The following is a 26,504-nucleotide window of genomic DNA, read 5'->3' as shown; positions in this document are numbered from 1 at the left end:
CATCGCTCTTGTCTCACACTTTAGATATCCTACCTCTCAAGAGTCTCGTCCCGCATTTGATAGTCCCCGTTCACTGCGTTGCCTAGAACAATGTCGCTTTGATCTATCGACTCCTGGTCCTTGAAGTGACCACGCTGATAACTCTCCGCTCGCGAGATGGGTTGCGGTGCGGTAAAGTTCGGCGAAGTTTTATAATTGCTTATTCGCAATTCTCTTTGCTGATACGAGTCGGTTCTGGTTAAAGGTGGCTTGAAGCCATCCTGTGTGCTCGAAGAGAAAGAATCCTTCCTGGTCAATTGTGCGTACGAATCCCTGCGACTGTACGACTCCTCGGGGAAGTTGTCCGAAGCGTAAGAGTCGCCTCTGGTGAGCTTCGGCTTCTGAGCGAGTGTCGACGAGTGCTGGCTCATCTGACTTTGATGCGACATCTGCGAATCCTTGCGTTGTGGCTCCTTAGGAATGATCTCTGGGTATTCCTCGTCCTCAATCATGTCCTCCTGGTAGGAATCTGTTCTGGCTAGTCGCTTGCCGTTCGCAATGGGGGTGCCGTGTACCATCGCGGTCACGGTCATACTGGTGGTCACATGATTGGTCATCGACACGTGATTAACCATCGTGGTTTGCGGAATCTGAGGGATGCTTCGCGGCGAGTCCATCGAGCTGGCGAGCGCGTCATTGGTCGTCGAGTACTCGGCGAAGCCTTTCTTCGGCTGACTACCGATCGAGCTCACAGCTGTGTCGAATGAATCTTTCAACTCGTCATCCCGAGACTCGAGGGAGTCCGTGTTTTGCTGGAGAAGCGGACTGGTTTCGCGTTTACCGAGTTTCTTCCTCCTCGAGGTTGCCAGCGGCGACGTGTCCTCGGTCTGTTGCGACTGATAGAAATATTCCGACTCGTTCGACGGATAGCCGTTCGAGCTCGTTTGGCCTTTAGGCGTGGTCACGGAGAGCTCAGGCACTTCGCTCTGTCTCCTGTCCGTCACCGTAGCCGTCGTCGTCGCCGGAGTGTCCTTGTAACGCTGTTGCTCTTCGAAAGATCCTTGATAAGAGTCTTGATACCCGTCGTATGACTCTTGATCTTCCTGGTAAGATTCCTGATAAGAATTGTTCTTGTACGTCGTAGGTACGTCCTCCTGCTTACTGTACGGAGTATGATAATCTACGAAGTCTTCCGGCTGTTTTGTATGAGGTTCCTGATAATTCTCCTGCGACGTAACAGGCACTTGATTGTACGTCTTTTGATAAGTATCCTGATAATCGGTCGACGTATTAATATTGTACTGCGAGTCGTACTGTTGTGACGGCTGATACTGATTGTAGGTGTTCCCGACATTGTTCTGATCGTAGGTGTTCTGATCGTAAGTATTCTGATCGTAGGTGTTTGACGGCACGGTGACGGCACCGTAATCGTCGTATTTCTCTTGATAAACGTCCTGCGTGTAATCCTGCTGGTATTGCACGTTGTTCTGGTTGAAACCCATCTCGTGGTAATTGTCCTCAATTATCATGCCATCTGCCTTGTCGTATTGACTGTTCGACTGATCTCCCGCGTACTGGTCGTTCGCCTGATTGGCAGCGATCGGATATGTCGTGTCCTGATAAGATTCTTGATACACCTGTGTGTTCTGTTGCGCGTACGGTTGCTGCTGGTACTCGTCCTTGTACGAGTTCTGCTGCGTGTACGTTTGCTTCCCGTAGCTGTTCTGCTGTGCATGCTGCTGCGGATACGAATGACTGTATTGATCGTCGACCTGCGTGATAGTCGGGTAATTCTTGTTGACGGCATGCTGCTGTTGCTGCTGCTGCTGCTGCTGCTGTTGCTGCTGCTGCACCGGCTGGTCGACGAAGCCGCTGCCTTGTTGCCCATAAATGTTGTCCGTGTACGAGTCCTGCGGCAGATTGTCCTGACTACGGTAAGCGTAATTGTAGTCCTCGTTGTAGTCGGACTTGTAATAGCTCTCCTCGGAGGGCGTCCTGGTCTTTGGCAGTTGTCTGCTCGGCGTAGCGGGCAGAGACACGAGCTTACGACTGACTATCACGTTGCTCGGCTTGGTCGGGGTCGGAGGTAGTTTCTTACCGGTGCCCTCCTGCCGGGACATTGGACGTTGCTGCGGCTGCAGGACTTTCCGGCGACGAGCACTGTGCCCGCTTCAAGGAGGTATAAGAAATGAACGATTATTTTAACAATGTCAAACTACATCACATCGTATGACATTATATTTAGACGCGATGCAAATAAGTCCAGATCACTAATGAGTGTCGGCTCAATATTTCATTTAAGATTTAAGATATGCGCGCGCATCTCCTTATTAAAAGAATACATACATAATTTAAAGTACGTGCTTTTTAACGCCTCGTACTTAAAATAAAATAACAAGACAGAGAAGTTTCGCGATATGAACAACCGTTAAATGTAACGTGACGTACTTGTAGTCGAGTTCTTCCGACTCGTAGCTACGCTGTCGGGTAACGGCGGGCCTGTAGTCCGGCCGGTGTATCCCGATGCTCGAAGCTGGCCGCTGCGGAAGTGTCTTTCTGTTATGTTTATTTTCATAGTGCGTACTCGTTGTCCCAGGGTACCATTTCCCTCCACTATCCCACTGCCTGTCCTCGTCGTCCAAACCGTGCCTGAAGAGAGATAGAGAGAGAGGGAGATTGGCAAACTTCAGTTTCCTCACCGACCGAACAAGCCTTTCAGACTTTGCGCTTCTTTCGTACGTTTATGTTCTTTTCATAATACTCGTCGAGACAGCTTACCTCTCATCCTGATAGGTGCATCCCGTTATGTTGTCGTAGTACTCGTTATACCTAATATCGGTCTCGCATTCCGGATACGTGGCGCTCATTTTACCCACTCTTCCGTCGCTGTTGTACCCGTAATACGAGTGATCGTCATACAGGGTCATCTGTCTCTCCAGAGACGGTCTTCTGTGCGGTATAGCTTGGAGAAACACAGACAGAGACGTCATACATTTATTTTCATTCGTCAAAGTACATCTTGCAGAAAGTACTCGATAAAAAAATGAAGACCAAGCGAAGTTAACAACCAAAGGGACTAAACTTCCTTCTCGATGCAATATAGTTCACTTACTATTGCGTAATTCAGTACAAAGAGAAAGAGAGCGAGACAGAGATTCCGTTCGAAACAAGAGAGAGTGGCTCGGGAGAGAATGTACGCAAGGAGCGGAAAAGGTGAAATAAAGGATGACGCGGAGGAAAGCCAGCGGGAATTTTCTTTAATAATCCGCGGTGCATTTACGAGCCGGGATTTAGTACCTTTTCCATCCCGTCTTCTCGTGCTCGAGCTGTTCGTGTAGTGTGTCGGTGTAGATTCAGTGTCGCTATAGATTCTCGTGTCATCGACCCTCGTGCTGTGATAGTCATGGCCCTCGCTGTACCAGCCGTCTTGGCTGAAAGCACGAGATCGTGATCAAACAACTTTGGTCACATCAGGTAGGCGTGACTGAGCCGAGGATGAGATGACTCGTGATAACGATGAAAGGAGGATTTTTATCGGCCCTCTCGAATGATCAGCTGCGCCTACTATAACTGCACCATGCAAATGCCTGTCAATCGATTAATGCGTCGCTTCAACTGTCGCTAGACTAATTTTACGTTAGTCACGTTCCTTGTACGCGAATCGTTCGCGAGAAATGTCAACGATTCACTCAAGCAGTCGTGTCCCTTGAAAACTGTACGATTTGTCCGTTCCCGTAAATTGCAGTGGCGGAGGCACGTCTAGACTAAGGTAAGCCGTGTGCACAGTCATTTGTTAGAGGCATGAATCTTATTTTCACGTGCATTCAGTGAGAATGCGAAGTGAGTGCTTGCGATAGCCTACATTTGTAATGAACGAGCGGCTCGACGTAATCACCCCGCGATCGATGAGTTGAGCAATTGCATACGGTTAATTGAGTGCAATGCAATCAAAAGCTGAAACCAGCGTTGTGGTAATGCGCGAGGCGGTATCGTGCCGATATCGTGATTATGCCCGCAAAGAACGAGACATGATGGATGGAGGAGGCTGATAAGTTGTCGAGTATGGATGAATGGTGGGTGCTGTAATAAGAGTCACTGTGGAAAATTCTCACGAAACCCGCAGAAAGCCGCGCTCCTACCGTACCTGTCCTCGTAATCCCACGTGTGCTTCCGTCGTCTGGATCAGGCAAGAAAATAATCAACGGTTTTCTTCCGTCGCATTAACGATGAACTTAACGATAAACAAAGATTATGCGCGCTCGTTGTTTCATAGCAGAGATGCCGCGTCTACTCATACATTGTACGTAAAAAATTTCTCTTTTGCCATTTTGAACAAAATAACGATATATACGTAGAAAACCACGTATGAGATGCTAAACATAATATCCTTAATCTAAACTCTCTTTTATCGATAAAAATGCCTCTAAATATAACTTACAGATCTCCTGAGACTGATCTTATTGATGAAAGAGAGTTCAGAATAAAAGCCAATGTGTTTCAGTATCTGTCGACGTATTCAATGAAACATAATATCCAATGATGATCGTCTCGACTATATCATGCCTATAGTACCTATATTCCTTATAGTGTTTTGGTCTGCTGTTATAGAAGAGTGGCTCGGAAGACTCTGAAGGGTGCTGGGACTGCAAGTATCTCTGCGGCGGACCTTCCTCAGGATACGGCTCGTCGTATCTCGGACTATGACTCGAGCCCCCGTAACTTCCGTAATTACTGGGCGCCAGTCTTCCACCGACGGTGGCTGGAATCTAGCGAGGCAGTCCGTTTAATTTGTTATCACACGGATCAACGACGTCGCCGACGTCATGGATGATACACGGGGAAAATGTTGCAGTAAATATTACGGCAAAATCCTGGTAATCTTGGGTCACACAGAATTGTGACTGCATTTATTACGCAATACAATCACATTTGTTCAGATATGCACGTTACGCACTCGCGTTTGACTTCTCACTATAAGATTATCGTAAATTACTTAAATGTCCTTTATGTCGTATACCAGATAAAGATTTATTATTTCTGTAACAATCCGTACTACAATTTCAGTATAGTCCAGCTTCGCAGAGAAAACACGTAAAAGGACATAATTTTAACGTAATTTTTACGACGACACATTTTCTCCGTGTAAAAGTGCGAATGGGTCGAAAACTCGGGTCGTTCTCTTTTAATGACGGATCTCCGTGGGTGCGACGGAGGCTCTTACATCGTTACAACAACAAGGACTCGACAGACAGAGAGAGAGAGACAAAAGTCACGTTCCTCTATTTGACCCGAGTATCCCGAGCGTGAGCTTCACGTTTCGCGACTCCGTGGTCGATCAATACCTGATGATCGTCTCTCTCGTAACTGTTTTCTCTCGACGTCTCCAGGGATCTCTGAGGCGTAGCCAATTGGTTGGCCGCCGTGCGAAACTGCGAGGCCGAGCTGTTCGCGCCCTGTCCACCTACTGGATAATTCAAGTCCGACGTGTAGTCAGAGTCCTCCGAGTATCCCGCTGAAAGATGGATCGTATATACCGTAAGCAGAAAACACTGACGGGGACGCCTGACATCATTCGCTCGATGAGATTGATGCGTTTGGCCGAAACCTGCCGCGTCTCATTCGGCTGCGTTGACGAGATTGTCACTTGTGCTGAATAATATATCCGCTAAAGGTTGTCATTATAACAAACGTCGTACAATATCGATATCACAAAAGGCGCACAGGAACTGAAAGAAAAAAGATCAGATCACATCCAGTGCGTGGCGAGTGCGAACCATCCATCTGGCGATCATCCTCTCGCTCGAGTTTCCCGTTTCCCAACACGTCGAAGCCCGCTGAAGCGTCACTAACTCAATAACACACCCAGTAAAATTCACGTTCACGTTCGGCATCGTGACCCAACGGGCGGGTTCGGCTGTTTCCCCTGAATAAAATGTGAAGCCAATTTCGCAACTTCGCCGCGCAGTAGTTTCGCAACTTCCCGCAGACAGACAGAATTGGTCGATATTGGTAGAATCCGGGAACTGAAGTGGTGCAATAACAGGAAGCAAGATAAGTATAGTTATAACAGCCATGCGACAAATTGATCGTCGTGTAGGCATCGTTACGATCTCCTCCTTCGGTTTCATGTGTGCTCTCTTTCTCTCCCTCTCTCTCACTCTGTTCCTCTTTTTAACCCTTTTCCTTTTTCTTTCAACCCTCGGGACCAGAGGAATGCAAATTGCCGTATTACGGAGGCTCTCACATACGTATGGAACGTTTGCAAGGACATAGAATGCGAGAAAAGGAGAAAGAGAGAGAGAGGGAGAGAGAGAGCGAGCGAGAACGAGAGTGAGAGAAAAAGAAGAGAAAGAGAGAGAGGGGAAAAAAGGAACAAAAATTGGCCAGACACCAACGACTCATTAGTACAGAGACGAACTATTCTGCTTTCATGCTGCCTTCTCATAGCTGTTACGGGCTGCTAAGGGTTGCTAAGAAAGAAGGGGGTGTAACAACGGTGGTAAGTTACCGACGACACGTCGATAGCCGATAACACATACGAAACGGGCGGTCTCGTATGCCCGTTTCTCCAGGGTAGTACTTCGCTACATACTCTCCGAGGGTAAGACAACAACGGCGTGCGCGTAGCCGCCGATCGTAGATAGGGGCTGCTAGCACACGAAACCCACACACAAATTGATTTCTCGCATGAAAAAACAGGGGCGTAAAAGTTTTATGACTTACTCGGAAGTAGCGTTCGAGCGAACGACCTAGAAAGCCACGGTTTCTAAAAATACTGCAAGTATGTCAGACGATCCGTGTGTAGATGAAAGTGCCGTGGAACGTAGTGGTGGTAGGCTGCAGCGAATTAACGCTCGCGCGATGTAAATATTGTTCCGCGTATCGCGCTCGCACAGGAATCGTGATTCCGCGTAAAGTCGGATAATAATAATAATCATCATAACAATTCGCGAGCGCAAACGATGACGCACGAGGAGGATATCGAGAAAGTAGTTAGAATACGTCGCGGATCACAGGTACACGATACGTCGGTAGAAAATCCGTCGTTAGCTGCGCGCACACAGAAGTACACGCGCGCGCAGAGATACCACCGAATAAGACTGCGATCGAAACGGTCCGATATATCCGCGATTTATTTTAGCTCCATGAGTCGCCGCGCAAAGAGCGATCGATACTCTCGAGTCGCCGTGATTTCTCGCTTTCTTGACTTATGTGTCGCGAGGCAGATACGTCTCATTCGCGGATTCGCCGCGCATCGAATTCCTCGGCCTGTGGAGGAAAATCAATCGAGCCGAACGAGAGATAGATAATCGATCGGCGGTTAAGGGAACGACGTTTCTCTCTCTGGGGCTCGCGCGCGCGCGGGCACGCGCGAGAGAGCGTTTTCAAATAAAATATCCAGCCATCTAAACTGTAACTTTGACGGTACTTACAGTGGCCTATATTGTACAATATCTGCCTTCGTGCCTGTTCGGCCCGCGCCTCCTGGTCCATCATGTTGTTCAGCATTTCCAGCTTCCTCTGCAGATCGGCCGCCTCCGTGTTCTCGGGGTCTTTCGAAAAGATAGATATCGATAGGGAAACAGTTAATCGCGAGTCTCGACAATCTGACGTCTTCAGTCGATCTGTCATCCTAAGTTTTACTTAGATACGTGTATGTGACTCTCTTGTGACAAAAAAAAATAAAAGAAAAACAAGAAAGAATGGAACAGATAAACAAGAAGACTCCACTAGTATATCGTGTATGTATGTGGGTATATCTGTGTGTATGTATGTACGTGTATGTCTACATTAATAACCACTAATATCTAGAACGAGCTCGCGACAAAAAACAGCTACGAGGACTTCACACATTTGCACGATTATGTCCGTCCGATCTTGTTGTGTGATCGTGTTGTCGGTTGCAAATCGGTTTGCGCACTATGTATCGAATAAAGTTGCAACGTTTCAAGTTGTGAGAATCAAGAGCCGCTGCCGAATGTGTGTGGGTAACGATCGGTTATGACAGCAGTCGAAATGACACACACACACACACACAGAGTGTGACATTTGTAAAATTTGCGTAAGAGAATTTGTTTTAAACTTTTTAAGAGAGATTCTTTTCTAATTGAAACAATTCACGAGAAATGATATTTACATATACACATACTTCTAAACGCGATTACTGCACATACCTGTGCAATTTATCGGCAGTGAAATTTATCGATTCTCACAACTCGAAGCGTTGCAACTTCACATTCAATAAAAAGTGTGATTTGCGACCGGCTACGCGTTTTTGCCTCCAGTGTGATGATCGCGAGCGCGAGCGCGACCGGCGATTCGCGTTTTACCGCGTTACTCGCTTTTACCTACACACACTTCACGTACACATTGCTCGAAAGTCGCGCGCGAATCCGCGCGATTCAAGTGGTTCGCGGTAGCCGGAGTGCACTCTACCTCGCTGGATTACCCTGTATAAATGATATCAATTCTGGGCTGCGTCATCAGCTAGCTGCCTCTCGCTGCTCTCTCGCCCGATCGTAATTACATATTGAACCAACAAGCTCCCGAGAACCGTTCGGCAAACTTTGCCGAGCCGTGACAACGCGACTCGCCGCCGCCGTTAGCAGGTAGCTAGTTGGCGGCCGATTTATTACGGGTGCGAACCATTCCGCCCCAACCAGGACGCTCCGATATTCCAACGACGACGACGACGTCGGAGGAGAATATTTCCCGACGCGGAAGAAAAGGACGACCGTTTCTCGGCGCTCGCTCCACGCGCACGCTGAGTGCATCAATATCCGGTCCCGCGCTCCCTCGCGTCTCTTCCACCGTGTCCCTGAGAAGCAGCCTGCCGCTTAACTGAAACTTCGATCGGCTAGTTAGAGCGCGATAGACATACGCAAGGTTGATGAAAGGGCCGGTGCCGTCATCGCTCTGCTGTTAGCTCGAGAGACGCAGAGCAATGATCGCTCTCCACGTGAAACGCGTCCTCCGCACGCGTTTAGTTTCTCCTCACGTTTGACCTTTAACCGTCCGCGGGAAGTCGCGCAAAGTCCAAGCGCGCGAATTGCGCGCTTCTCTCCTTGGATGTGGCAAGCGTCGCAGTTATTCTGACAGGTCGACTTCCTGGTTCACGATATAATTGCCACGCTGAGATGCACGTCCTTGGCAGATATCCTCGGCATTTTTCGTCCTTCGCGGGCGTTACGAGGTCGCGTTTGTGTCACGTGGCGATGTTAGCCCGTGGGGCGTGCAATTTCTGCTGAGTCTTGACCGGTTGCTACCGTGCCGTGGAGGAGCGAAGCTCTTTCCCCGACACCGTTTTCTCGCACTTCTTCCCTCCGGACGCAATTAGAAAAAGGGTCAAGCTATGAAAGAGGAGTGAGCGTCTCGCGAGTAGCGCTCTCCTCTGAGGACCGTGCCGGTCGTTGACGACTCGACGCGAATTTTGGCTCTACCTCGGCCTGGCAGGCGCCAATTTTCTCCTCCCTTGTGACTCTCCTCGGCCGCCCTTCGTAACAGCAGCAGCCGGCGGCGACGGCTCTTTCTTCCCCCTTTCGCTACGTCGTCGCTCTTCGGTAAATATGAGGAAAAAGCGCAACCAGCTGCACCCCGAGCGCACACGCGAAAAAAGTCTCCCTCGGCATCCCTCACCTATGACCCATACACGTGCACATGTACTCGACCTCGCGCTGTTTCGTATTTCCCGGTGGACGGTTGAAATAAATGCGATGTAACTGCAGGCGGCCACGGTAATGGCGCTACCGTAACAGCTGGTCCTCCATATATATTGACAAACTTTGAGCGACGACGGTGACGCGCGTCGCGAAGCCGTCCCCGTGTCTCGCTCTTATCCCAAAGTGCTTCCTCTATTTCTGCCGTCCGCTATTTCCTACGTTCCGCTATCGGACGTCACTCACCTCCTCATGGCTAAATTAGGAATACCGGTATCGATAGCACGACCGAATATAATTGGCGAGATCGCGCGTTGTTATAGCTCGGTGGGGGAAGAGGTGGAGGTAGATAGATAGACAAAGATAGAGAGAGAGAGAGAGAGAGAGAGAAAGAGAGAGAAAGAGAATCTTCCTCGTATCCTTCTACGAATCTCTCCGTATTTCCTTTTATCCACACGGGTTTTGATGATGTTATCCGAGCTATCCGTTAAGTATTCGATACGTGGCGTTATCTCGTTAAAAGCAACCGCGAGGAAACTCGTGGAATTCTTTTTCGCTCATCTTTGATTCCGCACAGCATGATCGTGTATGTGTGTGTGTGTGTGTATGTGTGTGTACATATATATATATATATATATATATATATATATATAATATATTATATATATACATATATAGAGTACAGATAGATATGCGCGGATGTGCGACCTTCCGGAACGGCGAGCCGTATTTTCTCGGCGAGATTTCCAAAGAAACGAAATAAATTTCGCACAATAGAGCGCCCAAAACCCGTCCGCCATGCCGGTTCCCACCTTCTTCGTGTACTAGTCGCGCTAAGGAATTATACCACGTTACCGCGCTTCTCAAGCAGATTCTATTGATTCTTTTCTCAACGCGAAAGAATCGCCTCGGCTGACTTCGAATGGGCGTCCGACGTCACCTGGATGTAAACGACTGAAGAGGGTGAAAAAGAAAGAAAGACTGAAAGAGAAAAAGAAATTTCTCCTCGTCGATGTGTAGAACCGACTTGAGAAACATGCTCGAATCTTCTCGACGCGTTTTATCATTCTTGTCGCGCGAGCGCGCTTCCGCGGGAAAATTCAGGTACGAGGAAGAAATTTACTTCTCACTCTCATCCCTGCGGACGATTCTTCTTCCTACTATTCATTTATATATAACGTGCATGAGAACTCGGTTAGATGGCGTGCAAGTGCGTAGATGTTTAATTAACGTCGGGCGTGAGTTTGATTTTAATGTATTAAATTAAATATAGGGGAGTTAGATAGAGGAAGTCATGGGGAATTAGGAATGAGGACGCAGATAGTCTGTAAGTGAAGACGAAATAAGACGTTAGGAAAACAGGAACCAGGATGGAAAAATAGAAGTTATGGCGTCATGAGAAACGGGCTGTGCAGGTAATGCAGGCAAGCGTTTAAATCAATATTATAATGCAGAGGAAGTCATCCATAAAAGAGATGTATGATAGGTGATAATAGAAGACAGTAGTACACAAGGGATAGAGAAAAAAAGAGGATACAAGAAATAAAGAGAAAAGATTTGATCATCGGATAAAATAAGGAAGTAAAATAAAGGTATACGGAAGAAGAACTGGTGCTGTGTAGATAAGAAAGATGAAGTGCAAAGAGGAAGATTATAGGATATGGAAAGTTCCTCAGTGATATAAACTGAAGGGAACATACAGGAAGGCAAAGAAATCACTTCATGTGAAGTTAGTAGAAATTGTAGAGTGAAGTAATAAAACTAGTAAGATATATAAAAAAAAATTGAGAGAAACGAGAGGATGAAGGGAAAATAAGGAGAAGAGATTGGATAGGACGAGGAAAGATAAAGGGATAGGTGTGTACAACTGAAAGGGAGGACAGAGTTTGGAATATTGCGTATAAAGTCGATATGAAGTATCCATTGAGAGAAAGATAGAGAAAGAGAAAGAAAGAAAGAGAGAGAAATAAGAAAATGTAATTAGACATGATGGATAAGGAGAAGGTGTAGGTAGTGTAAAGCTTAAATGAAAATTAAGAAGATTATAAAAGAAGATTACAAGAACATTAACAAAGATAATAATATAAAGTCAATTAGAGAGAGATAACATAGGCCCACAATTTAAAAAAAGTTGTCTGTGCTGGGGGTTTGACTAGGTGTACTATAAGTATTTTGGGCTGCTGAATCCAAATCCGGTGTCAGATTTGCTCCATCACCCTTGAGTTTCCCGGAAAATCGAGGAAATCGTGAAAAGGAACAGATATCCATGTTTTTACGGAGACATGTTTTCAAGGAAAATTCTAGAGTGACAAATAACCCTATAACTCCACAACCAATGTTGAAAATACATTATGTACTTCAACATCTGATGACTAGAACAACCCAATAACCCAATAACCCATATACCATCATGCATATTCGGTTTTAGTTCACCCATCAATCCTTTAACATCGCATAGATTAGAAAATCTAATCTGTGCGTGCCCTATCATGGTCACATTCATGTTATTGTCCACGAGATGGAATTTTTTTTCTATTCGAAATATCAATTCTACAATCTATGATCGTCGATCAGATAAATCCTGCTGCTTCAGAGAATGTTGGAGACGATGACAGTTGCCCCGTAAGGGGATGTGTAGAATGATTCGTTTTCCATGTTGAAGTACATAATGTATTTTCAACGTTGGTTGTGGGGTTATGGGGTTATTTGTCACTCTAAAATTTTTCTTGAATACATGTCTCCGTAAAAACCTGGATATCTGCTCCTTTTCACGATTTCCTCAAGTTTCCGGGAAACTCAAGGATGATGGAGCAAATCTGACACCGGATTTAGATTCAGTAGCCCAAAATACGTATAGTACACCTAGTCAGGCCCCCAGCACAGACAACTTTTTTTTAAATTGTGGGCCTGTGTAATATATAACTACAAGGATATATTAATAACTAGATAGGCAGTGTTGTAACAGATACATGTTTTGAAGTAGCTAGATATAGATACAAATACAGTAAGAAAAGTGTAGCTAGATAAAGATACAGATACGAATTTCATATGAATAAATAGATGTAGATACAGATATTTTGAGAATGTATCTAAATCTCCTCAGATACTTTTCAGATATTTCGATTATGGAGCGTTCAGTGAGCTCTTACATTGGTATATATTTTTAGATCTAAAAGAATATGCCAATGGGATACAAGAGCTCACTGAGCGCTCAATGAGCGATTGTAGTACTGAATGCACCCAATGGACGCGTTCAACGGAAAAAGCGCTCAATGAGCAATCAGTGATTATTGGTTCTTACTGTTAGATCCCTAAATCTAGACCAATTACATTGACGAATTATTCAACTGTTGTGCAACTGTTGAGTTCGTTGAACGCATCCAGTAAAGCAACCATGGTGTAAGAACATAAGGATTGCGTTCTGTTTCACACATTATGCGTGCATTCCCTACAGTATACGTGACGTGAACTGTAGATAAATGCGCACATATACGTGAACGGAACGCGGCCAAAGTATTTCATTACGCATCATGGAGGTGGGAATAGAACTAATCAGAAAGTTACCACAAAATATATTATGTTAACGTTACGTCTGATGAGAGCCATTGGGTTTACGCATTTGTGGCAACTTTCTGATTGGTAGCTACTGCGCATCCACCGGATTGCATCACCTTATATTCTTACACCATGGAAACAACTTTGTCTCTTGTGAAAAAGTAACAATTATATATAAAATCAAAAAATTGCATTTTATTTCATATCTGTATCTAAAATGATAAGTTTAGGTACAGATACGAGATAAAATGTAACTAGATACACACAGATACAGATTTTGAAATAAAAAATATAACTAGATACAGATATAGATACACAAAAAGTATCTAGGTACTACAAAAAGATACATGTATCTAGATATATTACAACACTGTAGATAGGTAAAAATAAGGAATGGATGTGTATGGTTAAGAAATATAATTGTAAGCCAAGTCCCCTACTTGACTACGTTAGCTGAAGAAAAATATATTGACATTGATGTGATATATACGGAATGAAAAACTTGACTAATCTATCTAAACTTTTCTCCCTATGTAACGCACAATTAGTCTCGTGCGCGTCTCAAACGAAGCCATCGATCGGTCGCGATATATCCGGTTAAAAGTCCAATACCATTATCGCTTTATCTTAAAACAGGCGTATTGCTTGCGCGAAAACGCCAAGAGTGAACCCATGTATTTCGGGACGGGGCACATAGAGCGGGAAGTGGGCCTTATATACCGGTAAGCGATACAGGTGAGGATTTAGCGGGGGAAGGAGTTAAATCCGCGGAAGGTCGTCTTCGTTCTACTCATCGGCCGCTGTCGCCTTTATCTCTAACCCCGTACATCCGGGTTTGCCCGTTCGTGCCGGCCTCGTGCTCGTGGCTTTGGACGGGAGCGTGTAATTAGTCCATTTTGAATGTCCTACGGCTTTACCGTAGACAGGAAAGTCGACTGCGGCGTACGTGCTTCGCGAGCGCGATACGTATTCCGGACGTCGATTGCCGTGAGATTACGGTAAAAGTACCAATTTCCAACTCTGAATGCTCCTGCCATTTTAGCCGTCGAATAAGAATAATCAAACTTTCGACATAGAATAAAAGGCTTTCCTTGTATCCGAAAGTAGTATCATATTCAAACGCATCTCCATGGATTCATGCCGTTTTGTAAAACAAATGACGACTTCGTTTGTCAACATAATGGATGCAAAAATTCGCCATCCCTGCCATAATGCCCGTAGTGAAAAATGGTGAATTATTCATGAGGTTAATCAGGCTGTTTTGAAATACGAGAACACATGAGGCAATTTCTCAGTCAAAATGAAGTGCAAAGCATAAGCAAGCAAAAATTCATTATGTAAAACAAATGTCCAGGCAGCGACGGTGCATTTGCTTTACAAAATTCCGCTCTCATCAAATACTCGTTGGGAAAAATAATAATCAATTCATACACATTTTGCTCTCGATATTTTGATTCGTATACTTTGTTTTCTTGAAAAGAAAGTTGGTTCTTATATATTTTATATAATTTATATAATTTATATGTTAATTAGGCACACTCTTTGTGATTGAGTTTCACATGACGACCTTAACTACCGTCCAGAGATACATTTGCCTCACGCGTTAACGGAGCAGATTTCGCACTTGCGGCGGCTGGGAAATTCGTCTCTAGGAAATTCGTTCACGCACACGTTCGAGCAATGTGTACGTCCGTTGACCACACGCGTCTCGCTCCCTCTGACGGTAAGTTTTATCGGAGATTATCGTCAACTGCGCGATAAAATTCTTCGCGTTCGCGTTGCGAGGAGAATCTGCGATAACGATGATCACGAGAATTCGCGGCGGTAACAACCGTCCTGGCAGACGCGACGCGAGGAAAACTTTTCGTGGGGAACTGAATAAACGGCCAACTTATCTCTCGACGCCCTTTCGAAATGTCTCTCCTCTCGAAATGTACTCTGTGTACGTAATGTCTTCATTGTGCGAGAGAACGCGAGGTCGCGGAGAGAAGAAAAGAATAGGTACATACTTCACGATGCTTGCTCATGCTTGAGTAAGATTGAACTAAGGCTTTCCCGCCGAAAATATTCGTACTTAACGATGGACAGTGTGTACTAACCACTAATACCGGTATTGCTCCCCTATTGTGGTACGTTTGTGATTCTGACGTTAATGTCGCTAATGCCATAGCACAATTCTCGTGTGTGACTAATTTACAAAATACGTATGTATGTATGTATGTATGATATATATATATATATGTGTATTTTAAGTTACGTAATATATAGACAGATAGAAAGAAGAGAGATAGACAGAGAGAAAGAGAAATAGCGGAAAAGGGGGCGAAGGGAGGGCAAGTATCTACGGATAAGTCGATAATTACAGTGTCGCAGCCATAGCTTAATGTATCCGCAGGTACCCTCTCTTTCATGTGTCGATACTTGAAAGAACAACACAGAGAATCGAACACAACAGCAGAGAATATCTCTGATCTCTCTCTTTTCCCTTTTTTTCTTACTTTTTTTTCTTTGTTTCCTTTTCCTTTTACCCGTCAGAAATCCCCCCACCCCTCCCGTATTGTGCTATCGCCGCGCCACTGCGTGCACGTGCGATGGTGCTCCAGGGAGTAAATGTGTGCTCTCACAAAAAAAGATATACCTGAAGAGAGAAAGTCTTCTTTGTCTTCAGTCGATTCAAGTTAATATCGACCAATTGGAACGAATGTAACGCGCGCAAAAACACAGCGCCCGCCGAAGGAGAGAGAGACAGAGAGGAGAGAAAAAGAGAGAGAGAAAAAAGGAAGCGTTGTTTGGTTGCGTTTACTTAATCGAGACGCGCGTAGCTCACGTCCGATTGATCACGAGAATCAAAATCTGACGGGAGAGAGAAAGAGAGAGAGAGAGAGAGAGAGAGAGAGAGAGAGAGAGAGAGAGAGAGAGAAAAGATGCCGCGAATACTAGTGATAATCTACCGCGGAATAATAGTCGCGCGCGAGGGTCTCTTCTAAACAGCTACAATATTTCCGCCGAGATAGATGTAACAAGTATCCAAAGCTCATCTCCTTCCCAATTAAGTAATTGAACAGTTCGCGAAAACTTTCTTCAGATACTTCAACGAACGAATTACGAGCGAGTTATGTACGTATGTTGTAATAATGCGACCGACTGTTACGTAATATTCATCAGTGCATGTGTGACAGAACTAATTAAAATCGACTCCAAATTACAGAGACAGAGAGACAGAGGAGCAGCAGATAATCGTGCGGGCAAAAAGAGAATAACGCAACAATCAATAAATATTTGAGAACACGCGCGCGGACCCCGATAAAACATCTCGAAATCAAACTGTATTTTTGCGCGAATACGCCCCGCAAAACAAGCGTCAATCCGCGATCAACAATCGGCAATTTTCGACGTCGCGCGAAAACCGCTATCGCGCATCCGACGAGAAATTGCTCTCTGTCTTTCCTCATTCGTTTCTGCCTATTAATGCTAAATGCCACTCTGTTTCCATTTCGATCACTATGTGCGTCACTCAAAAAACACGGTGCTCGTTTTCCAAAGGCACGCAACGTTCGGTAACTGCTTCAACCGGTCGCGCACACTAACTCTGCGAGTTGTATAGTGAGAAAATATTTTTGCGTCTCATTTGCAACGTACGATATGTGTCGCGCTGGCGATGGCGTTGAACAACGATCTGCGCTGTTCCCGTTCTCGTTTTCTTTTTTTTTTTTTCATTTTCCTTTACTCCGGCAAAATAGGATAACAATAGCGCGCCGGACGAGGGCAATCAAAGAGAACACGTGAAAGCAGAAACATCGAACATCCCACCTCTTTTTTTTTTGCTAAACTCACACATGACATATTCACACGCAGTGATCTGGTGAGGGGCTGTGGTGGAAAAGACGGAAGGGGGTCGTTTCGGAGAGCGGAGATGCTGCGCTTGTTTTCCCCCTTACGGTGTCGCGTTTTCCCCAATGCGAGCGAGACGATCCTGCGAGAATGCGAATACGATCGTATCGCGAAGTCCGGAAGAGCTCTTACCGCGAAACGACCGGAAGAGGATACGCGAAGAGGCAACGCCGACGATTTCCTCGCGGGTGGCGAAAACTTTTAGTAGGTTTCCAGTAACACGGCCGCCGCCGCCACGACGTCGTAATTAAAGTCGGTTAATCAGGCATGAAATCGTATCAAAGTCCACCGTTAACGACTGGAACAACTTCTGGTCGCGTGACCACCCCCGCGCCGACCCACCTCCTTTTTCCCGACCCACCACCCCCGCTCCCCCGCTCGACACGCACGTACACAAAGCTCAAAAGCAACTGCCACACTTAACTTAATGAAACGAGCCGAGGGGAGCGCTGGTGGCAGACAAAAGATATTCCAGCGCGGACGACGACGCGGCGCGACGGATAGAGCTGAATGCCGCCCTTTCGCGAGCGCGTCTTTCGGCGAGTCCTATTTCGCCAGAGCAGCAGACAGACAGAGAAAAAGCGGAGGAGTCTCGACGCGACACGCGCATAATTATTACAAACGTTCCTCCTCGTTATTCGGCGAAAGCGGCTAATTGGCGCGTTAAAGAAAAAAAAATACCGTACGCGCCGAAAGAAAGACAAGCCCAAGTATCTTCGAGGATGAGAAGAGAGAGATAGAGAGATAGATAGAGAAAGAAAGAGACAGAGGGTGGATTCTTGTGCAGTGATTGACGAGCAAGAAAGGGGTTCGTTATATATAACGCTAATTGCGTACAAATAAAATGAATATACTGTCGGTCGCGCGGATCGTGGACAAGCGTGTCGACAATCTTCGGGATCTCAAGCGCTGTGTACGAGATCCTTTGTATGCCGGGTAGAGAGTAAGAACGGAAAGCTCGAATTTATATTCAAAGCGGCGGAACAAATCGGCGCGAGATTTAGGGACGAGCGCTTTTGCGCTCTCGCTCGCGATTCCCGAGGAAACTACACAAGGGCCGCTCTTTTCTTTCCCCCCTCCCCTATCTCGTGAATGATGGATCCGAACAATATAAGAATTGTGCGTGAGTGCACTTATCTCGGCCGTCCCGGCGACGGATTGGCGACGCCGACTGATAGCGATTGACCGACGGGAGGGAGCGCGAGAAATCTCCGGCCGCCGAGAAGCGCGCGAGACGCGAGTCCACGATCGGCGGGGACATCATCACATGGCACTCGGATGCATCTCGGTCGTGGAATCGAGACGATAAGCGGAAATGGAGGTCCCGCGAACAAGGACGATCCTGCGATCAGGATCTCGACGAGGGTACCTGAGCCACACATGGGCCGGGCTGCTCGCAACTGCATTGCTGTTTCGCTCGTTAGCAGGGCTTGCCATCCAGTTCGTTGTACGCGCTTTCCTGATTGGTCAGACACTGATCAGACGGAGGGTCGGATGTGCATGATTCGAGTGGCGATCATGTCCATCGTTTCACCGCTCCTCAACGCGTGACACATCGTCGCGCGCCGACGCGACTGCCAAGACGCCAAGACGAATTCGCATTCAAACGTACCTTTCCCGTCGCTCTTTACCTCTTCCTTCTGTCCGGCGCGATATCGATTACGCGCGATCTTTAATCGAGAGTTGTACAGGTGTCTCTCCCCCGGTGCTTCTTCCCCATCTTATCCGGAGATACTTGGTCAATTTAGAACCTTGGCCTTTAACGGAAACTCCATCAAACATCTTTTTCATATTTTAATATTCAACGCCGGATATCTTTGTATGACTGGCTCTTAAATTAGAATCCCGCCCGAGTGCCCTCAAAGTTAAACGAGGAGAGTCATCTTTTGTTGCCGCTAAAATACACCGGCCACGAGCCGATCAAAGAAATACACGGATAAGAGACACGTTTGAGTGGAGGGAGCGAGGGAGGAAGGGAAGCAAAGCGACGGAACGTCCCACGTACTCGGAAGGAATGTCGTAAAGTAATCAGCCGGAAAGAAAAGTCACGTCGAAGGGACACGAGAGAGACACACAGCGCGCAAGACCAATATTTTCCGTCCTTCGTGTCCTCTCTTCGTCAAATTGCGGCAATGGATACCCACCACGATTCTCTCGCGAGATCGCTGAAAACTCCCGGGGATAAGTACGACCAGCTCGTACGACCGCGATCAAATTTTCCTGCCGGCAGCTGTCAGCTTCTCCACCAATTCCGCGAGTCAAATCAGATCGAGAAAGAATAGAGAGAAAGAGGGAGGGAGAGGGAAGAAAGAGAAGGAGAGAAAGGTGAGAAAGAGGTAGAAGGAAATTACGCCGCGCCGTGACGTAAATGCAACGTTAACCCGTCTAATAAGCGTATAATTATCCGTAATTTCGCGCGCCAGAAGAAATCGCATTATCAACTCCCGACGGTTCAAGTTCGCGTTGCAGTTTCGCGGAAATTTTATTATCCACACCGCGCTTTTAGTACACACTCTGCGATAAACAGCAACCTATTTCTCCAATGAACTTTAATCATCGTCTTTCATTCCACGTGTTCGTTCGCGCTCGCTCATCCGTTCGTTTGTTCGCTCCACAGGAGGATTCTCACGATTTTTCCGACGAGGTTCTCGCATTACCCCCGTCTTATTCCCGCGCCGGCAACGTGAAACGTCTCTCCAACGTCGTCTTTACGTGCTCTCGGGGAAAGTCAATAACAAAGGTATTACACGGCGGGAAATGTACATCGCACGGCGGCAAAAATCCATTAAACGGCGCGGTTGGCGTGGGTCGAAAACCGGAAGTACACGCGGCGGCGGTGACGGCGGTGGGGAAACACGCGGCGGGAAAAAGTAATGGCGTGCGAGCGCGAGAGAGAGAGAGAGAGAGAGAGAGAGAGAGAGAGAGAGAGAGAGAGAGAGAGAGAGAGAGAGAGAGAGAGAGAGAGAGAGAGAGAGAGAGAGAGAGAGAGAGAGAGAGAGAGAGGGAGGGAGGAGAGGAGGGGAGAGGAGAGAGGAGAGCGGTGCCCGGTGACGGATCCGCACAAGGCGAAACGTCAGCCGACGTGGGGCTGCACGTTACAGGGTTTATTATAAGCGGCCTCGTTTTCCCTCATTTCGCAACACGGTCAAGCGGTGCATCGCGTGGTGGAAAATAATTTGCACCTTTAGTGGAACGCGGAACGCCACCGTCGTCGTCGTCGTCGTCGTCGTCGTCGTCGTCGCGGGGCCCAAGCGTCAAGAAAAGACTCGCGCTCGATCGAGATACTATTACGCGCGTGTTCTCTCTCCCTCTCTTTCTCTATGTAGAGAGCTCCTAGAAATAAACCCCCGGCAAAAATTTGCATACGGAGACCGAATCGCGCATATCGCACGTACTTTATCGGAGCCTTTAACAACGCGACTTAGCCGGATTTACTCGCGCGGCGTATTATAAAACGTCACCGCCGCGCCAACACCGCCAGTCGCGCGCATTCGTAAATCCGCCGGATATTCGGGGAGCGCGAGGTCCAGCAAATTGTGAGGGCGCGATTAGCCCCCTTTTCGAGAACCGTCGGGGAAGGTCGATAGCATATCGACCGCTGGGCATGTCGACGACCGGGCAGTAGGTGAAAGCACGCCATCCCCGGCTGGAAGGGTCGCGCGAGGATCACGTAGCGGTCCCTGGGGAACGGCGGAGTATATGGGAGAGACGCCTATCCGCGTGTATTTAATATGTATGTATGCGAGCCCGAAAAAGTTGTACTTGTTGCTGCCGAAAGCTCCGCACATTCCGGGTGTGTCGTGATACTCGCGGCTTTGACGAGGGGACGACCCCGAGACCTTGACCAATATGCCCCAAGCGAGCGACGAGTCGCGGAAAATCGCCCGAGAACTTACATCCACTCTGTATTAAAACTTGCAGAAATCGTCAAAACTCTAGTAGTAGCTTTCACGGGAACGCGTATCGCTTTTCCCTTTCCTCACGTTCTCAAGAGAGAGCCCCCGGGGAGTCCTTAAACGCGCGAAATTTCAAGTTAAGAAATATGACGACGGGCGTAACGCAAAATCTCGCCGCGAGGAGGCGAAAGAACGCGTGAAGACGAAAACTTCGTGATTCACTTCGTTCATACGAGGATCCAATCGTGTCAAGGTGCGGATGCAGGACAAAGTCACGTGTCCTCACCGTTTCTTTACTTCATCTCGCGTACGATCCGTTTGGGACTGCAAACGCGTTGGTGTAAAGAGAGATTGTAATTGGTCCATATGGCACTTCGAAGAGTAAAATATAGCAGTTCGCAGCGTTAAGTCGATCTTGCTCCCCGTCGCGCAAAATCGCGGACAAACTCGGAAAGCGCTGCGTGGAACACGAAGACGCGGAACGTGCGGCCGCGGATTCGACAAGTTCGCAGACGTACTCAATTAAAAGTTCGCCCCGTAATGCCGACGAGCTGCACGACCGGAAGCAGCCCTCGCTCCGTGGCGGAGACGACGGGGCTTCCGGTCCGCTTTCTTTTGCCCCGCGGCTCCACCCGTCGCACAGGTCAAATGAAATTTCACGTTTCCAAAAGTCTGCAATCTTGAACTTTGAACTGATTTTCTTTTTTAATGAAACCTAATGAGATTTGGAGCAACTTTGTCGAGCGAGATTTTCGAGCCAAATTGACAAGTTACTTTTCAAAATTCTTTCTCAATTATGATACAGATTCTACAGATGTAGAAGCTCAAGATTTGTTACGTCAAGAAAAATAATTAATAAAAAAATTGATGACATAATAGTAAAATTTTAATCTTTCTCAATTTTTATTTGAAATTAAAATAAAATTAGGTACTATTTTAATTAATCTCATTTGTTAAGTTAAAGTAAGATCTAATGAGAGACTATGCCCGGATGATTTTTTTCAAGCCTTTAATCAGGATTTGAATACTTAATTGCAATATCAATATTAGTGCTTGATGTCAGATTACATGAGATATGAAATGAATTGTCTGTTTGATCGAAAAACATTTCTAAATTTAACTTTTTCATGTCTGATTTAGAAAAAGAGAGACAAGAGATGAAAATCTAATTCGACGAAATTGTTCTAAATTTTACTGACTTTCATTAAAAAGAGGAAAAAGCATCGAAATCGATTCAAATTTCGAAGCTGTAGCCTTTCTTGAAACATGGAATTTTGTTTGACCTCACTGTATGCCGCCGTCGCGATTTCGTCGAGAATGGCAAGCTGTCGATCCCCGCATCTCATCGATCACTTCGATTGCGCACGAAAGCGGAGAGTCCGACTTGCGAGTTTCCAGCTCGAGTTCTCCGCGTTGAAGATTTTTACCCTTTTCTCTCTCTCTCTTTCAAAAACGTTTACCTTCCCGCTACGAAGCCCCGTTTCAGACCACGTCGGTCGTAAAAATCGGAAGGCGAGATCCGATCGATTCGAAGCACTTCCTCTCTCCGCTCCGCGAGGGAACAGCGCTCTTGGCAGTCGCGTCGCGCTCGTCAACAACACGCGGTAAAGAGCGAGCCGCCGCTTCGCGCGGCTTTTCTTTCGTTCTTAGTCTTGCTTGACAGAAATCATGGCGCGATATCAGAACGTCATGCTGGCGTTCGAAGGGACGGTTAGGAGCGAGTGAGCGAGCAGCAGATCGGAGATGCGACACGTCGATACCTCGTGGCCGCGACCCCGGGGAGCGACGAGTCGCCGCCCGCGCGAATCCCGCGAATGACGCTCGCTGAAGGAGAGGTGTACTTGCTGGCGTCGCAGCTCCGGATCTTCTGCTCGCTTGACACGACGACACCGATATATAACTGTACGTCAAACGTATTCCCAGCTCGTATACGATTACATACGTCAGACATGCGATCTCATCATCTACCACTTATGTAATCATTGCAGAATCGTGTCGTCACTTACCGTACGGCAGCTCCAGCCGGCAGTCGATCAGCAGCGAATGACCCGACGGCTTCTTCGTGCCGATGATCTCAGTGCCTCTCATCTCCAGCTCCAGGTTCAGGCCGACCCATTGGCCGGTGGTCTCCTGAAATCAACACAGCACGGTCATCTCGACGCAGGCACAGAGAGGGATATGCATTTCAGATCCTTCATATCGTATCATAGCCCATAGACACGGCTGAGGATAATACTTAGCTCGACTACTGCGAGGAGCGCACAAGCCAAGAGTCTACTGGCTCGCGGCGGCAACGCCGAGATGATATCTTCAACACGCGTCTCCGCGCATAAAATAATAAATTAATTAATACCGACCATTATTCACTTCAGCTTCAACGGTACGTTGCCGGCGACGCGAAATAATTCACTCGAAACAGCCCCTCTTTCTCTTTCGTATTCCAGCGCCGTGCGCGCACCTCCGGCCACCCCCGTCTACCGCCATCTCCCCCGAGAGCAGGTGCAATTATTAGATACGAGGCAGATATAATTTATGTAACCAAAGTAACTTCGTCGAAGGCACTTTTTGCTCGCCGAGGTATGGGATTAATCCATGCGCGGATATGGTATTACGTGGACGCGATATTACGTTGTAGCGATGATGTACTTTACGGACGTGCACGTGCGGTTTATGCGCCGCCGGCGAGGAACGTCTGGCGCTCCAGCTCTACGTCGTCGTCGTCATCGTCGTCGTCGTGGTGGATAGAAAAGGAGCAGCAGAAGAAAAATATTCAATCCTTCGGTTCCACTTCTCCGTCTCGCGGTTGGAGCGCGAGCGAACGAAGAGTACGAAAAAAATCGAGCGCAAATTGGTCGCAGACCGAACACGATGGCGACGGCGACGGCGGTGAATCCGGGAGAAAATTTCCGACAAAGCGCAAAAACCAATAAACGTCCAACGGAACTGAACGCGCGTGGAGCACGATACGTGTGTCCTGAGATTAAAACAAAGCGTAGTCGCCTACTGCATCGATGGGTTTAACGGTTTAAACGCTCCACAACGGCCAAATGTATCGACACCGACGATAGTACTATTAAAGACCGTCAGCCTAAATTTTCGTAAGCGCAAAGGAACCCCCGAGTGGTCCAGGGATAATTGATAGAGGATGACATTATTGTTCGTTTTTGCCTATTCAATAGAAATACCTGGATATTATAATTTATGATTATCTTGTCGTTTCATTTAATTTTTAGCGGTGTCTATGCATATTAGATTTGGTTTCCGGATTTGAGCCGCGTGGATTCATCTTGTTTGATTCCGACGTTTCGCAAACATTTCAGTCTGCTTCAACAGGAAAGAACAACCCGATGTTTTATTGTAAGTCATTGTTAGTTACATACACATAAAAAAATTAGTATCTACTTGAAATTAATATACCTAACTTAACAATCATCATTTCGTATACAAGCAACGATATATAATTTTATTAGAGGGATCTTTAAGTTTAGAATTTCAACAATGTAATTTGAATATTGTAATAGTCTCATAAAAAGTACAATATGATCATCTTGACGACAATCTTCCTTCATTAACATTTAAAATCATTAAATTCTCAACTGAATATTACTTCCCATTGATGAAAATTATTTTGAAACAATAAGAATATTGTTCCTCTTAGTCTTATTTTCCTCTTAGTTGTGAATCATTTCAAATGTATTGTACTTATCTTCGTTTAATCTCACTTGAAAATTTATTTTTGTCAAAAATAAGGATATTTTCGAAACAAAGACGTTTTCTCTCTGTATACAGATCTATGGTATGAAATATGTTAGATATTTTAATGAAACTGTATTTTTTCTGCAGCTATCATCCTGATTTCACACAAATTTATGCTGACAGGGAAATTATTAAATAATGAAGTTTTCTATTACGTCAAATCCCGTAAGGCCAACGGTCTCTAGAATTAATGCCTGTCAATTTAATTTTTCCCGGCGCAATCCCTCGCAAAGGAGGCGGAGACCCTTATCTCCTCTTGCCGCGACGACGCAGCATGATCTAACTTACGCGGGATATTGCCCGTAATTCTTTTTTATTGATCGGACAAGTTTAAGCCGATGGGCGCGACGTGCCTGTTAGCTTACGGATCACTCGCGAGTTTCTCAATCACAGTCGCGAGATATCATCCTTAACGAATCAACGGTAAGCAGATTGGTGTAATCTAAACTCACGGCGGTGACGAGCGAGCGGAGCCGCCTCTCAAAACTTCTGCCGATGATTTAAAACACGGAGAGAGAACTTCGCAAACACCGCTCCACGTGTCGCGCTCCGACGTCGACGTAGAACGACGAGGACGACGACGAAGACGGCGGGGAGGAAAACATCGAAATTGTAGCAGTGCGCGGGTCCGCGCGCAGCGAAAAAGTATTCCTCGCAAACAAGATACAAATCCCGCGGCGGCGTTCTGTCTCGAATGGATCTGTTTGTCCCGAGAAATTCCACGAGAATTACGACCGCTCGGCTCTCGAGGAAGAGGTACCGCGGCCAAATCTCGATGATGCGTGAAGTAAACATTAGAACGTTACTGACACTCGCGCGCTGCCAAGTCTCGTCTGGGCGAGAGAAAAATTGCTCTTGCCGCGTCGATTGTTTCCCGAGGAGCTCCCCACATTTTCTCCACTGATCAGACAATTATGTTATGTCGTCGCTACATCAATTTCGCGGAGTGTGCGAATATCGCTGACGCAGCGATAGAAATGATCGTCTCGGGTTATCGTAGCGCAAACACTTCCAAGAAAACATATAATCTCATCCCCAGACGAATCCTCTTATGTGCTAACCTCAAGAGGGTTATTCTCAATCCACAAGAGAGAGAAATATTCTAATACTAAAAAAGAAACCTTCTTGCAAGGTGCTGCGTTTCCTATAACTCCATATCCTAAACGCAAACTTTCACCGTGAGCGCATTGCTCTTCTAACGATGTAGACTGTTAATAGAAAATCTACACGGAGGAAAAGAGATTTTACTGCCACAGCTAATTACGCCTTGCCGAGAAAACGATTTGTTGCTGCAAATTAAACTTTTACTACTATTGCTGCTACGTCAGTTGTGTCGCTAAATATGTGTACGCCTACTGGCAGCTTACATACTTTTAGGTATTTACATTACAACGAGATTTAGCTAGCGCACACAGATTCTTGCTCTGCTGCAGCTAAGTGCACTAAATATTATTTTAACATTTTTTCCTTTCGAATTCAAAGAGATCAGAGAGATGTTCACCTAAACCTGAACCAGAATGTCCTTTTACGCGCGGTACGAAGAACGAGCAAGACTTGCACTGTAGATGAAAGAGCAAATTTCTCCAACTTTGAGAATATTGTGCTTCGAATATTTCGCTTTTGATCATAGAAGAATTCTCTTCAGGCCACAAGAGAATTCCGCCAAGGATAAGATTTCGTGCGCGACTAATCGTCTCGTCTTTCTTCTCTATTTGCCTGCTCGTCTCTCTCTCTCTCTCTCTCTCTCTCTCTCTCTCTCTCTCTCTCTCTC

The 26,504-nt window shown here is 46.4% G+C and overlaps 1 protein-coding gene across 2 annotated transcripts in view; it reads right to left on the bottom strand.

Moving 5' to 3' along the window:
- LOC116842856 overlaps positions 1-26,504 on the bottom strand; it is an 85,517-nt gene that overhangs the window by 25,493 nt on the left and 33,520 nt on the right. Inside the window, exons 6-15 of one of the 2 annotated variants that reach the window (XM_032812619.1) lie at positions 22,984-23,107; positions 18,451-18,540; positions 7,413-7,532; positions 5,322-5,491; positions 4,552-4,745; positions 4,124-4,156; positions 3,277-3,410; positions 2,758-2,941; positions 2,428-2,628; positions 34-2,148 (exon numbers count right to left, since the gene is read on the bottom strand). In XM_032812619.1, coding sequence (XP_032668510.1) covers positions 34-2,148; positions 2,428-2,628; positions 2,758-2,941; positions 3,277-3,410; positions 4,124-4,156; positions 4,552-4,745; positions 5,322-5,491; positions 7,413-7,532; positions 18,451-18,540; positions 22,984-23,107 — 3,365 coding nt within the window. The remainder of the gene's footprint in view (positions 1-33; positions 2,149-2,427; positions 2,629-2,757; positions 2,942-3,276; positions 3,411-4,123; positions 4,157-4,551; positions 4,746-5,321; positions 5,492-7,412; positions 7,533-18,450; positions 18,541-22,983; positions 23,108-26,504) is intronic. The other variant, XM_032812620.1, reaches the window with a different exon arrangement.

Source organism: Odontomachus brunneus, unplaced genomic scaffold, assembly GCF_010583005.1.
Source record: "Odontomachus brunneus isolate Ranch 3 - 2012 unplaced genomic scaffold, Obru_v1 Obru_scaffold_027, whole genome shotgun sequence".
Taxonomy (NCBI): domain Eukaryota; kingdom Metazoa; phylum Arthropoda; class Insecta; order Hymenoptera; family Formicidae; genus Odontomachus; species Odontomachus brunneus.
Note: the sequence above shows the minus strand (reverse complement) of the source record. Positions and strands in the feature narration are given on the sequence as shown.